The sequence below is a fragment of the Pseudophryne corroboree genome, chromosome 9 (assembly GCF_028390025.1).
Source record: "Pseudophryne corroboree isolate aPseCor3 chromosome 9, aPseCor3.hap2, whole genome shotgun sequence".
Lineage (NCBI taxonomy): Eukaryota > Metazoa > Chordata > Amphibia > Anura > Myobatrachidae > Pseudophryne > Pseudophryne corroboree.
The window spans coordinates 414,202,241-414,218,280 of record NC_086452.1 but is presented as its reverse complement, the minus strand read 5'-3'; the positions used below and the strand labels follow the sequence as shown (position 1 = coordinate 414,218,280).

Below are 16,040 nucleotides of genomic sequence, written 5' to 3'. Positions count from 1 at the left end.
TTGAGAAAATTAAAGGGGAACGCCACCAGGCAGGAAACTCTCTACCTCCGACTCCAGTCTCTGGTGGCTACAAATTGATTGTGAAGGATCACTCTAACAAAGTTCAAATATAGTAATTCAAGTAAAATGAACTTTGGGAAAACTCTACTGTTCCATCTGAACGGATCATGGTGTGTAGTTGTCATACAAGAGATGACATACATGGCTCTGTCCTGGTAGATTTGTTATGACACTGCCTTTGAGCTCAGTTTGTTTCCCAAATTATCAACACAGATCTACAGTAGACCACTGATATGGTACAAGATGGACTATTAAAGAGTTTAGCGGTCTCTTCATCAATAGTGATAGTAAAGGTTTTCTACCGCTGCTTATAGCAGACAATCTTCTATGCCCGCATGCTCAACTCCTCAGCGATACTGGCGACCAGTGTTCGGAGCACTCTTAGGCTGGGTACACACTTGACGATGTGCAGAAGATGCGACATTGTCTAACGATTTTTCCTGGCAAGTGATACCATGCATACACACTGAACAAAAAAAGATATCGGACATCATTAATGACCCACGGGAGCGCGCATCGTTATAGTGCATACAAACTGGACAATGTGAACGATATATCTTCCAATCCACTGTTTCGGATGATATATCGTTTGAAAATAAAGTGTGTACCCAGACTTACAGCCAGTCTTGGAGCCCTCTGGGCATTCACTAGCTGATGGATGGAAGTAGCTGCATACTTGCTGACCTTAAATCTTCTGCCATCTACATACTTCTTGGTGCCAAACTGTAGGTGACGACTGTGGTGGCATGGAGAGGGCAAAAAATTGTGCCATTTGGCTTTGCCCCTGTAGCAGCGCGCATGCACGATGATGCAATTTGAAGAAAATCACGTCATCACATTACATTGTCCCTGTCCATTTCACTAGGAAGTTGATGGGAAGGTTTACCATTCCCCCAGGAGTCGGTGGGAAAATTTGATAGTCTTCCAGACATTTCGGGAGAGTGGACAAGTATGGTTAGCTGGTGGCATCAGGCATTAGCTATTACTGGTCTTAGGATTTTTATCTAGTTAGGAGCCCCCTCTCCAGCGAAAATACCCAATTTGGACAGATTTGTTGCTTTTCTATATGTAACAAATAGGCCCCCTAATGTAATTTTCTTTTCTTTTAAAGAGTTGCAAAGAGTAATACAATCAGTGGAGTAGGCTCATTCATGGACTTGCAAGCGATTTACGTGTTGGAGTTCACTCATTACTAAAACATGCTTCAGATGATTGAGAATACTTAGTATTTTCCAGCATCAGAAAGCATTCTGTAGTCTCCAATTATCATTGCACAGCCATAGCTCATTAGATTCTGTAAGTGTTCTCAGTAGGATAATAAGGCTCCCTAACCATTAATCCCCTCATTAGTGTCTACAGTAACCGGACTCTAGGTCGACAGTACTTAGGTTGACACCCATTAGGTCGACACATATTGGTCGACAGTGACTAGGTTGACACCAGAAATAGGTTGACACTGCCATTAGGTCAACATGAACGAGGTCGACATGGAAAAAGGTTGACGTGAGATTTTCAATTTTGAAAAAAAAAATTGAACTTTTTCATACTTTACGATCCACGTGGACTACTATTTGGAACGGTAACCTGTGCAGCGGTAGTGGAGCGAGGCACTTTGCCCGAAGCGAGGGGACACAGTGCACTAATTGGGGTTCCCGGTAACTTTACAAAGAAAACGGCACCAAAAAATCATTAAAAAACTCATGTCGACCTTTTTCCATGTTGACCTAATGGCCGTGTCGACCTATTTCTGGTGTCGACCTAGTCACTGTCGACCCATAGGCGTCAACCTAATGTCTGTCTACCTAGACACTGTCGACCCTAAGTCTCATACCCGTGTCTACTACGTGCATTGATTTTGGAGTATAAAATTTTAATTCATTCATAAGTGTAATTATTTCTCTATCGTCCTAGTGGATGCTGGGGTTCCTGAAAGGACCATGGGGAATAGCGGCTCCGCAGGAGACAGGGCACAAAAAGTAAAGCTTTAGGATCAGGTGGTGTGCACTGGCTCCTCCCCCTATGACCCTCCTCCAAGCCTCAGTTAGATTTTTGTGCCCGGCCGAGAAGGGTGCAATCTAGGTGGCTCTCCTAAAGAGCTGCTTAGAAAAGTTTAGCTTAGGTTTTTTATTTTACAGTGAGTCCTGCTGGCAACAGGATCACTGCAACGAGGGACTTAGGGGAGAAGAAGTGAACTCACCTGCGTGCAGGATGGATTGGCTTCTTTGGCTACTGGACATTAGCTCCAGAGGGACGATCACAGGTACAGCCTGGATGGTCACCGGAGCCTCGCCGCCGGCCCCCTTGCAGATGCTGAAAAGAGAAGAAGGTCCAGAATCGGCGGCAGAAGACTCCTCAGTCTTCTTAAGGTAGCGCACAGCACTGCAGCTGTGCGCCATTGCTCTCAGCACACTTCACACGGCAGTCACTGAGGGTGCAGGGCGCTGGGAGGGGGGCGCCCTGGGAGGCAATGTAAACCTATTTTTTGGCAAAAAATACCTCACATATAGCCTCCGGGGGCTATATGGAGATATTTAACCCCTGCCAGAATCCGTTGAAGAGCGGGAGACGAGCCCGCCGAAAAAGGGGCGGGGCCTATCTCCTCAGCACACAGCGCCATTTTCCCTCACAGAAAGGCTGGAGGGAAGGCTCCCAGGCTCTCCCCTGCACTGCACTACAGAAACAGGGTTAAAACAGAGAGGGGGGGCACTAATTTGGCGTTAGAAATATATAAAAAGATGCTATAAGGGAAAACACTTATATAAGGTTGTCCCTATATAATTATAGCGTTTTTTTGGTGTGTGCTGGCAAACTCTCCCTCTGTCTCTCCAAAGGGCTAGTGGGTCCTGTCCTCTATCAGAGCATTCCTTGTGTGTGTGCTGTGTGTCGGTACGTGTGTGTCGACATGTATGAGGACGATGTTGGTGAGGAGGCGGAGCAATTGCCTGTAATGGTGATGTCACTCTCTAGGGAGTCGACACCGGAATGGATGGCTTATTTAGGGAATTACGTGATAATGTCAACACGCTGCAAGGTCGGTTGACGACATGAGACGGCCGACAAACAATTAGTACCGGTCCAGACGTCTCAAAAACACCGTCAGGGGTTTTAAAACGCCCGTTTACCTTAGTTGGTCGACACAGACACAGACACGGACACTGAATCCAGTGTCGACGGTGAATAAACAAACGTATTCCTTATTAGGGCCACACGTTAAGGGCAATGAAGGAGGTGTTACATATTTCTGATACTACAAGTACCACAAAAGAGGGTATTATGTGGGATGTGAAAAAACTACCTGTAGTTTTTCCTGAATCAGATAAATTAAATGAAGTGTGTGATGATGCGTGGGTTCCCCCCGATAGAAAATTATTGGCGGTATACCCTTTCCCGCCAGAAGTTAGGGCGCGTTGGGAAACACCCCTTAGGGTGGATAAGGCGCTCACACGCTTATCAAAACAAGTGGCGGTACCGTCTATAGATAGGGCCGTCCTCAAGGAGCCAGCTGACAGGAGGCTGGAAAATATCATATAAAAGTATATACACACATACTGGTGTTATACTGCGACCAGCGATCGCCTCAGCCTGGATGTGCAGAGCTGGGGTGGCTTGGTCGGATTCCCTGACTAAAAATATTGATACCCTTGACAGGGACAGTATTTTATTGACTATAGAGCATTTAAAGGATGCATTTCTATATATGCGAGATGCACAGAGGGATATTTGCACTCTGGCATCAAGAGTAAGTGCGATGTCCATATCTGCCAGAAGATGTTTATGGACACGACAGTGTTCAGGTGATGCAGATTCCAAACGGCACAAAGGTGTATTGCCGTATAAAGGAAGAGGAGTTATTTGGGGTCGGTCCATCGGACCTGGTGGCCACGGCAACTGCTGGAAAATCCACCGTTTTTACCCTAAGTCACATCTCTGCAGAAAAAGACACCGTCTTTTCAGCCTCAGTCCTTTCGTCCCTATAAGAGTCATATTTGCCCAGGGATAGAGGAAAGGGAAGAAGACTGCAGCAGGCAGCCCATTCCCAGGAACAGAAGCCTTCCACCGCTTCTGCCAAGCTCTCAGCATGACGCTGGGACCGTACAGGACCCCTGGATCCTACAAGTAGTATCCCAGGGGTACAGATTGGAATGTCGAAACGTTTCCCCCTCGCAGGCTCCTGAAGTCTGCTTTATATCCCTCCGACAAGGAGGCAGTATGGGAAAAAATTCACAAGCTGTATTCCCAGCAGGTGATAATCAAATTACCCCTCCTACAACAAGGAAAGGGGTATTATTCCACACTATATTGTGGTACTGAAGCCAGAAGGCTAGGTGAGACCTATTCTAAATCTAAAAAAATTTGAACACTTACAAAGGTTCAAATCAAGATGGAGTCACTCAGAGCAGTGATAACGAACCAGGAAGAAGGGGACTATATAGTGTCCCGGGACATCAGGGATGCTTACCTCCATGTCCAAATTTGCCCTTCTCACTAAGGGTACCTCAGGTTCGTGGTATAGAACTGTCACTGTCAGTTTCAGACGCTGCCGTTTGGATTGTCCACGGCACCCCGGGTCTTTACCAAGGTAATGGCCGAAATGATGATTCTTCTTCGAAGAAAAGGCGTCTTAATTACCCCTTACTTGGACGATCTCCTGATAAGGGCAAAGTCCAGGGAACAGTTGGAGGTCGGAGTAGCACTATCTCGGATACTGCTACAACAGCACGGATGGATTCTAAATATTCCAAAATCGCAGCTGATCCTGACGACACGTCTGCTGTGCCTAGGGATGATTCTGGACACAGTCCAGAAAAAGGTGTTTCTCCCGGAAGAGAAAGCCAGGGAGTTATCCGAGCTAGTCAAGAACCTCCTAAAACCAGGAAAAGTGTCAGTGCATCATTGCACAAGGGTCCTGGTAAAAATGGTGGCTTCCTACGAAGCAATTCCATTCGGCAGATTTCACGCAAGAACTTTTCAGTGGGATCTGCTGGACAAATGGTCCGGATCGCATCTTCAGATGCATCAGCGGATAACCCTATATCCAAGGACAAGGGTGTCTCTCCTGTGGTGGTTACAGAGTGCTCATCTTCTAGAGGGCCGCAGATTCGGCATTCAGGATTGGATGCTGGTGACCACGGAGGCCAGCCCGAGAGGCTGGGGAGCAGTCACACAAGGAAAAAATTTCCAGGGAGTGTGATCAAGTCTGGAGACTTTTCTCCACATAAATATACTGGAGCTAAGGGTAAATTTATAATGCTCTAAGCTTAGCAAGACCTCTGCTTCAAGGTCAGCCGGTATTGATCCAGTGGGAAAAACATCACGGCAGTCGCCCACGTAAACAGACAGGGCGGCACAAGAAGCAGGAGGGCAATGGCAAAAACTGCAAGGACTTTTTCGCTGGGCGGAAAATCATGTGATAGCACTGTCAGCAGTGTTTCATTCCGGGAGTGGAAACTGGGAAGCAGACTTCCTCAGCAGGCACGACCTCCACCCGGGAGAGTGGAAACTTCATCGGGAAGTTTTTCCACATGATTGTGAACCGTTGGGAAATACCAAAGGTGGACATGATGGCGTCCCGTCTGAACAAAAAACGGGACAGGTATTGCGCCAGGTCAAGAGACCCTCAGGCAATAGCTGTGGACGTTCTGGTAACACCGTGGGTGTACCAGTCGGTGTATGTGTTCCCTCCTCTGCTTCTCATACCTAAGGTACTGAGAATTATAAGACGTAGAGGAGAAAGAACTATACTCATGGCTCCGGATTGGCCAAGAAGGACTTGGTACCCGGAACTTCAAGAGATGCTCACAGAGGACTTATGGCCTCTGCCGCTAAGAAGGGACTTGCTTCAGCAAGTACCATGTCTGTTCCAAGACTTACCGCAGCTGCGTTTGACGGCATGGCGGTGGAACGCCGGATCCTAAGGGAAAAAGGCATTCCGGAAGAGGTCATTCCTACCCTGGTCAAAGCCAGGAAGGAGGTGACTGCACAACATTATCACCACATGTGGCGAAAATATGTTGCGTGGTGTGAGGCCAGGAAGGCCCCACGAAGAAATTTCAACTCGGTCGATTCCTGCATTTCCTGCAAACAGGAGTGTCTATGGCAGGGGTGGCCAATCAGTCAGTGACAAAGAGCCAAAAAATCTTGTTAGGTACGTCAAAGAGCCAACATCGCGCGTGCAAAAATGGTGTGTGGCTTTGTGCCAGCTAGGCCACGCCCCTGGTATAAATTACATTGGAAAAGCCAGATCCAACATAAGATACATTTAAGAACCAGATCCATAAAAAATAATTTTCAAAAAGCCGGATTCACATAATACACTTCAGCTCCTCTTGTGTCACTTCAGCCAGCTCCCCCATGTGTTACTCCAGCCAGCAACCTCCAGTTTAATACAGTTAGCTCCCCATTGTGTCTCTCCTGCCAGAACACTCCTGTGTCACTCCAGCCCACCCTCATATGTCACTACAGTCCCCCCAACATGTGCCATTGCAGCCAAGGGCCAGTGCAATTTAAGTGTTCTAGGGCCACAGATTCCCTGTGAAAAGATGGGCCGCTTGCTTGTATCTGCTCCCCAGGCTGAATGTTGCCAGTCAGCCCCTGATTGCAGCAGCCACTTTATGTGTTCTCTCTTTGCCAGTGGATGTCTCACCTATAGTATTTAGCTTCCTGAGATTTCAGTCCCCATAGTGCTGCTGCGTGTCTGGCTGGAGTGCAGTGGTTTCTGGATCTGTTGTGGTAACATGAGTGTTGGGAGCCACATTTGAGTAACGAAAGAGCCGCATGTGGCTCAAGAGCCACTGGTTGGCCACCGCTGGTCTATGGGCCTCAAATTGGGGCCCATTAAGGTTCAAATTTCGGCCCTGTCGATTTTCTTCCAGAAAGAATTGGCTTCAGTTCCTGAAGTCCAGAAGTTTGTCAAGGGAGTATTGCATATACAACCCCCTTTTGTGCCTCCAGTGGCACTGTGGGATCTCAACGTAGTTCTGGGATTCCTCAAATCACATTGGTTTAAAACCAGTCAAATCTGTGGATTTGAAGCATCTCACATGAAAAGTGACCATGCTCTTGGCCCTGGCCTGGGCCAGGCGAGTGTCAAATTGGTGGGTTTTTTCTCAAAAAAGCCCATATCTGTTTGTCCATTCGGACAGGGCAGAGCTGCGGACTCGTCCCCAGTTCTCTCCCTAAGGTGGTGTCAGTGTTTCACCTGAACCAGCTTATTGTGGTGCCTTGCGCCTACTAGGGACTTGGAGGACTCCAAGTTGCTGGATGTTGTCAGGGCCCTGAAAGTATAGGTTCCAGGACGGCTGGAGTCAGGAAAACTGACTTGCTGTTATCCTGTATGCACCCAACAAACTGGGTGCTCTTGCTTCTAAGCAGACTATTGCTAGTTGGATGTGTAATACAATTCAGCTTGCACATTCTGTGGCAGGCCTGCCACAGCCAAAATATGTAAATGCCCATTCCACAAGGAAGGTGGGCTCATCTCGGGCGGCTGCCCGAGGGGTCTCGGCTTTACAACTTTGCCGAGCGGCTATTTAGTCAGGGGCAAACACGTTTGTAAAATCCTACAAATTTGATACCCTGGCTAAGGAGGACCTGGAGTTCTCTCATTCGGTGCTGCAGAGTCATCCGCACTCTCCCGCCCGTTTGGGAGCTTTGGTATAATCCCCATGGTCCTTTCAGGAACCCCAGCATCCACTAGGACGATAGAGAAAATAAGAATTTACTTACCGATAATTCTATTTCTCGGAGTCCGTAGTGGATGCTGGGCGCCCATCCCAAGTGCGGATTATCTGCATTACTTGTACATAGTTACAAAAATCGGGTTATTATTGTTGTGAGCCATCTTTTCAGAGGCTCCGCTGTTATCATACTGTTAACTGGGTTCAGATCACAGGTTGTACAGTGTGATTGGTGTGGCTGGTATGAGTCTTACCCGGGATTCAAAATCCTTCCTTATTGTGTACGCTCGTCCGGGCACAGTATCCTAACTGAGGCTTGGAGGAGGGTCATAGGGGGAGGAGCCAGTGCACACCACCTGATCCTAAAGCTTTACTTTTTGTGCCCTGTCTCCTGCGGAGCCGCTATTCCCCATGGTCCTTTCAGGAACCCCAGCATCCACTACGGACTCCGAGAAATAGAATTATCGGTAAGTAAATTCTTATTTTTTTTTATTTCCTAGTCATATTAGAAAGCTGATTTGTTTTTATTATCCGCAGCTTGGCACATTCAGGTCTCAGGACGGGGACTATTTTGTTGAACCTCTGCTCTTAGTGGATGGAGAAGAGCGTGAAGAAGAAGAAAACAAGCCACACATAGTATACAGACACATCACACCTCAAAATGCATCAAGGGAAAAAAAGACATGTGACACTAAAGGTAACGGACTTCTTGTCCCTTCGGGTTAATTAAATGTTAATTAATTATTTATATGTTCCATGTGAGACCAGTGGGGCTCTGTGTTGGGGAAGCATCATATCAGGAAGAACGTTATAGCAGCCACAATTTGCATAAATTACTTAATGCACGGATAAAATGTCAAGAAGAATGTAAAATTGTGTGTTTTTTCCCCCCCCTAGAATTATATTATATTGTATTTGTTGTATTTTGGAATATTGTGTCAGTTAAGTGTTCCAGGGAGTCTCTGGAGGTTGAAATTGTTAGAGGGAGATTGATCAAACTTTGGAGAGAGATAAAGTGCCAACCAATCAGCTCCTAACTGTCATTTTTCAAACACAATAAGCAAGACTTTTTCAAACACAGCCTGTAAAGTGACAATTAGGAGCTGATTGGTTGGTACTTTATCACACTACTTTATCTCTATCCTTAGATAAATGTCTTCATGGATCTTGAGTTCTACAAGAAGTAAGAAGTGCAGTATGCAAAAGTGTGAAAGTCACAACCAACTACCACTTTACAGCCAGCCCTTTAATTTATTAAAACCTTTAAGTTTTGAAATGTATGGCCTAGCCCTACGTTATTCATGAGAGCCGGGGGATGTCAGAACTGTTTGTGCACGTTTGTATGGGAAAACATTTTGTTATATTGCTTGAAATGCCCCTAGATGCATGAATTGAAGTACTAATTTGTTAAATGAAGGTATAAATCGGGGCCATTATGTTATGACAGACAAGACCCGAAGGCCACCAGCCCTAAGTGGAGATGGCCATGTGCATCTGACGCACAGTAAGATACAGCCCTTAAAATGTGTTCTCTCCACGTTGTCCCATTTAAAAAATCTTGCTCCCTATAAGGAAATCCAATTTGGCCGCTGCTCTGCAGAACGAGCCGCACAGAACCTCTGCATGCAACCCCCCCCCCCCCCCTTCACTTTTGTGATAACTCCTCCTCCTCTACAAACACTGCAAGCCTATGAGCTTTGGCGGAAATCTAGAAGCACTTGCGCAAACTAAGGTGCATAGAAGAACCAGACTTAATTTTCCACTCTACTTCAGATATTCATAAAGGGCTTCCATAATGGTCAATGTTGCCCTATCCTCTGTATGCCCAAGACTGCTGCCTGTCTGCTCATTCTGTCTAGCCGCAGTCCAAAAGATAATTTCATTTTACATTCTGTTGCCTACGGAAAATACGTAAGGTTGGCTGATCATTGTATCACTGATAGCCCCCAGAAAAACAATGGGGTTTAAGTGCTAAATATCTGGGCAGCATTTTAGACTATTTAAATCGTTTTGTGGGGTATAAAAATGTTACAAATGATAAAGAACATAAAGCAAATGTTGCACAACCTATGTCTGGCTCTCCGGCTCCTATTGATCTGCAACTGCCAACAATCTCATACCAGCTTAGCAGCGGCTGGAGAGCCAGGGTGCCCAGTTCTGGGTCAGTAGCTGAACGTCCTCATTTTATAGTACTGTATCATTACTCTACTGATTACTATAATCCTCCTGGTCATATGGTAAAGGCATTGCCACGGAAATCATATCCTGTTCAGCAGACGGAAAATGACTTTATTGGTAACCCGAGGAAATAAGCGCACAAAGCCGATGACAACATCTCCTCTGAGCCTAATACATCGAAAAAACATGTTTTTCTTTGAGCTACTTGGATGCGTTTTTCCATATTAAAGTCATTTATTTCTCTTCCGTTTTAAAAGACCATTCAACTTTTAAGAGCCATTACTGTTTGGATAGGAACTGTGAAGGTTTAAACGGGAAGTTGTGTCTGACTGTTTTAGTCCTTGCACAGGACACCTGCAGAAGTAAGAGGCTTGCTCCAGGGAAACCTGGCTTTATTAACAATGTACAATTGTGCCATAACCCATCATCAACTGACTTTGATCGATATAGCCAGTGTGCCTAAATGGTCTGCCTGGCCTACTCTTACTTCCCAGACTCTGAAGACAGCTCCACAAAGTGGTGGATAATGTCTGAGTTGGCGTAAAAATGCAGTCCTTGCACTGCAAGCAATACACCTAACAATTACTCATCTCCACCTATTTTATTTTAATTATATTTCCCTGCAAAATGTAACCTTGCCTGTGCATTGTTCACCATTACTGCGCTCAGTTTCTAAACCCATGCTAAACCCATGCACTTTGGTGGGACAGTAGACCATATGTGCCTACTCTCCCGGGATGTCCAGGAGGCTCCCAAATTACAGTTGGCTGGATGTCCTGAAGATTGGGCAATTCTCCTGGAGGCCACCCACGGCACTGTAAAGTGGGGCCATAACCACGGTGATGCAAACACGCAGCCTCACACACACACACACACACACCTCGTGCCTTCCACTTGCCCGTATCACATCCCCTACATGGCAGATTTGGTTGCCCACTCCCGGAAGGGGGAGCCAAACAATCGTCAACTATGCTCTAGGCACGTGTGCAAATTTGGGCACCAAGATGATTGTGTGCTGCATTTCATACATGGAACCAATGGTGACAAATACTGTACATACCTCTCAACTAATTTTTGGGGACTGTCCCGCTATCTCACTTCCGGCACATTTGTACCAATTTGCTGTGGGGTTTTGAGCTTGGTATTCACATACCTATTATTTGAGGTATTTGAGGCACACACCCCATCCTGATTTCAGATCTGCAATAGTTGGGAAGTGTGCAGATGTCTGCTTGGTTGCCATGTGTTATAGGCACATTTGCGCTTTGGAGTGTTATAGGCACATTTGCACTTTGGAGTGTTATAGGCACATTTGCACTTTGGAGTGTTATAGGCACATTTGCACTTTGGAGAATTGTTAGCCTTTTGCGAATATGGATGGGAAAGCAGCAATGAGCTGTAACATACTGTAGAATAATCAGTCAGCAGTTAGTAGTATTGGACACACACATACTGTATGCAGATTTGGGTGGATAGTTTAGTATTTTTCTGCTAAATTAGCCAGTAATTATAATTTTGAGTTGTCCTAGAATCATTTATTCTGAACAAGTCAGATTCATTGATGCAGAACAGATAATTGAGTTGGACAATTACTCCATCATTCCATGTGTTCCATGTATGTAATAGTCCAATAGTGAAGTTTTGGATGTTATAGTCCCATCTGGGACATGGTCTACCATTGTGAGAATGTGACTTATTGGTTCGGGTTGGGTATGTTATGCCAGAAGCCGTGATCCCAGCAGCGGTCAGCATACCACCACCGGAATCCCGCCAGCAGAATGCCGGCAGGGGGAAGCAAGCGCAACAAAGGCCCTTGCGGGCTCGGTGGTTCACTACGCTTGCCACAGATTGTATTCACACTCTATGGTTGTCGTGGACATCCATAAGTGGGGATAGACCCTATGAGTCGGCATTCCGACTGCCGGCATTTTTAGCATTCGGGTTCCCGGCATTGGCATGCTGACCGGCGGGATCCTGGGCGCCGGTAACATAACCGCATACCGAAAAGTATACTGGTAGGCCGAGGGTTACTTAGGGGTAGGGACTGGGGCTTGCTTTGTGACATTTTTTTATTTATTTGTATGTGTGAAGTTATTGTTCATGTGTGACTTTAGTTGCTACTATGTATTTACAGGATCCATTCATACGAGTCGTCACAACAAGACCTATGAAATTTAGTCCTTCCCTACAAGTTTCTAAACCATTCATACTGTAGATCCAACTGTTTGGCGCTAGGCTGACGGCTGGAACACAGCATGTACGGTCAGCTTTAGATTAATGAGAGTAAATATCTCCTCGGTTACTATGGTTTATATCAAGTTTGCAAGCGAGCTAATGAATGACCCCCATTATGTGTTGTAAGGCTTGTTATGAAACGCACAGCGCCAAAACCATGATATCGTAAAATAAAACTGCAATTTATTCGCGTGCAAGTTGGTAGTTGGGGATGCAGGAATCTGCTGGAGAAGTTAATTAAACAAGGAACTGAGAGCTTTTCAAGATCATTATTATGATATTATACAAAAGCATGAATGGAGTTAGATTACTGTCACCCCAGCCCTTACCTGCATCACGGCTAATGAGGCAGAACAGGAAAGCACATATGGGTGTGTGAATAGCTGCTCACTCGTTTCTGCAGTCTTACTTTAATATATTATAGAATGGCCTCCAGAATCTACATATACCTTGCTGGTTCAGTTATGTTTATAATGTTTATAATATATTGTCAGAAGCAATTGATGGTGCTGGACAGCAATTGTAGAATATTGTTTGTTTTATGGGCTACATAATTGTTTTCCATTTTAAACTTTATTTGTAAAGTGCTGACATATTTATTAACAGTTATATACTGTATATAGGCACGGGTATCCCACAGCGCTTTACAGAGGATATTTTATTTTTATTTCAGTCCCTGCCCCAGTCGAGCTTACAGTCATTGCGGGCGATTTATCACAGCCTGGAGAGTGATAAAGGGGTATATTCAATAACTGTCGGAAGCTACCGTCTTGTCGGAAAGACGGCAGCTTCCGACAAAAATAGGTCGGAAGGGGTTCCGACCTATTCAATAGGGGCTGATTTTTTCCGACATGCCGGGAATTCCCGACTTGTCGGAAAACACGTGGATCGGCGGAATAGACGCCGATCCTCGTGCTTCTGTCGGAAATGGGGCCAAATCCGACAGGTTTTGGCCCCCTTTCCGAAAAACTCAATCCGACTTGAAAACAAGTCGGATTGAGGTGAGGAGAGTAGCGGTGCTGCGGGCAGCTGGGGAGCTGAGATCGACGGCCAGCGGGGGAAGTTGGCTATGGGGGACATGTCTGCGGCGGCAGGGGGAGGCGCTGCAGGGAGAGAAGTGCCTAGCCAGGCACCTCTCTCCCTGCAGCGCCTCCCCCTACCGCCGCAGACATGTTCCCCCGCTGCCAGCCCCTCCCACCGGCCGCCGATCTCTGCTCCCCCTGCCACCCGCAGAACCTCTCTTCCTGCAGCGCCTCCCCCCGCCGCTCCACACATGTCCCCCGCAGCCAGCCCCTTCCGCTCACAGCCGCCGATCTCTGCTCCTCTGGCCGTTGCTGTCGGCACATCCGCAGCCGCTGACAGCAGCGGCCTGACAGGACCCTGTGTACGGCCAAATCTGACAGTCGGATTTGGCCGTCCATTGAATAGGGGTTGTCGGATCCATTCCGACAACTGCATGTCGGAATGGATCCGACTCTTATTGAATATACCCCATAGTATAAAGAGAGAAAAAATTAGTAACCAGTCAGCACCTAACTGCCATGTTACATCCTGCATTCGAAAAATGACAGTCAGGCACTAACCGGTTGGTAGTTTATCTCTCTCCAAGGTTTGATTCATCTCCCCTTATAGTGCCCTGGTCAGGAATTGAACTCATGACCCCAGTACGGTGAGGAATTAATGCTAATCACTATGCAACCGTGCTGAAATTATTCTGCAGCCTTGTACATTGAGGGGATGATACAAACATGTTACATACAATGACATGACAAAGAACTTAAAGTTAGTCCTGGCCCTAGTAGCTTGCAATTTAAAATGTGTGGGGAGCACATCGTATATAAGGTACCGGTAATAATTCTAGCTGCTTGGACAGTGGGACAGTATGAGTGACTACTGCAAGGCAAAGTAGTGGTAAGAATGCATATGGGGAAGAAGAAGAGGGATGAACTTCTTTGAATCGTTTGATTCTGAAGGCTCAGGATAGCCTGATTGAGGGGTCTATTCATGAAGCAGTGAAAAGAATGGAGAAGTGAGCCTGTGGAGAAGTTGCCCATGGCAACCAATTAGCTGCTCCGTACAATTGTATAGTATACAAATTATAAATGTTACTTCAATGCTGATTGGTTGTCATGGCCAACTTCTCCACTGGCTCACTTCTGCACACTTTTCACTGCTTCATGAATAGACCCAAGAGTTACAGTTCAAAAATAGGGGAGCTGTATGGGAGACATTTCACAATCATTTATTTGATGATATTCTGATAAGGGAAGATAGTACAATGGAGGAATGCAGAGGGCAACTGGGCACCTACAGGTGGTGTAAGCAGGAGGCAATCACGAGACCGCCTGTTGGAATCCTGACTGGCGGTGAAATGCCACTGCCGGAATACCGGCGGCACAGGCCTTTCTCCCTCGATGGGTGTCTACGACACCCATAGAGAGAGTATATAACCTGTGGCGAGCGCAGTGAGCCACCGTGCCCGCAGTGAGCCCACAAGGGACTTTCTAGCTCTCGCCCCGTTGCTGGCATACCGGTGGCCGGGATCCCGCTGTCGGGATCTTGACAGCCGGGATCCCTGCTGCCAGTAAAACGTATGTATTCCTTGTAAGCATAGATGTGCACATATTATGGGAAGTAAGTAATTTACAGCGAGAGAGCAGATGCCGGAGGAAAGGAAATGTAGAGGTGTCTTTCTGCAACATTCATTATTATCATCATTAGCCAGCTATACAGACAGAGGTTGTAAAAGTAAATGCAGAATAAACACAGGCATCAGGAACTTGGTGGAGTTGAGGGGGAAACCAAGACAATGAACATAGGTAAAATCACTGACTGTTAAAGAGATGTCAGGCAGAAGGAAGAAAGAAAATTGGGCCTGATAGTTTTTATTTTCTATGTTTAAATGCCTGTGAGACATCCATGATCAGATGGCTTATCTAATTCAGAGGGAGAGATTTCAGGGTTGGGGAGTTAGATCTGGACATTGGTAATGCTGGGGCACTATATGTTAACCTATATAATACAATAGTGGGCCATGGACCAATAGTTCCATCAAATAGAGCAGTAGGGGAGAATGAGGTCTTATTGCATAAAACCATGAATATCAAGTAAGATAAAACCCTGAAGAGTGCATATCATAGACGCTAGGTTGAGTATTGTCATAATAGGAGGTAGTCAACAGTGTGAAATGCGGAAGACAGATCCGGGAGGGGGGGGGGGGGGAGATGTACCTCTTGGTGTGGCTGCAAGGAGGTTGTTAGCTACTTTTGTGAGCGTATTTACTTTGTGGTATGTTGGCCAAAAGTAAGATGAAGGTGGGTCTAGTGGAATCTAGATGGTAGGGGAGGATGAAATGCTCAGTCTATTGTAATGAAGGCATTCCGGTAGCTTAGACGCAAATATGAGTAAATATCTAATGAGAAGATGAGGTTAAATAAATTGGTGAAGACAGTAACAGCAGTGGTGGAAAGATTGGGCCTAATTAAGATGTGGTCGCAATGCGGCTATTGTGGAAATTGGCGCTTTAATTTCTTCAGCTGGAAGACCTGATGATGGAGTTGTAGTTACATGGAGGATAATAATGTGTTATGTGGAGATGTTTCAAACCTTGGAGAGAGATAAAGTAGAGATAAAGTACCAGGCAATCAGCTAACTGTCACTATACAGCTTGTGTTTGAATAATGGCAGTTAGGAGCTGCTGAATAGTTTATACTTTTTCTCTCTCCACTTTATATCTTTCCAAGGTTTGATACACCTCCTCCTGTGTGTGATGCCATACCAAATTTATGTTGTCTTTGAAGTGGTCTGCAGTATTTTGGGCATGAAACCCTGTTGGATCAGGCGGAGTTGGGTTATGTAATGAGTCCATAGTGGAAAAGAGGCAGCAGGGAC

At 46.0% G+C, this 16,040-nt stretch overlaps 1 protein-coding gene across 1 annotated transcript in view; it reads left to right on the top strand.

Annotated features, from left to right (window-relative positions):
• Window positions 1-16,040, top strand: part of ADAMTS9 (ADAM metallopeptidase with thrombospondin type 1 motif 9) — a 366,262-nt gene that overhangs the window by 48,186 nt on the left and 302,036 nt on the right. The window contains exon 3 of the mRNA XM_063940922.1: window positions 8,274-8,433. Coding sequence (XP_063796992.1) covers window positions 8,274-8,433 — 160 coding nt within the window. The remainder of the gene's footprint in view (window positions 1-8,273; window positions 8,434-16,040) is intronic.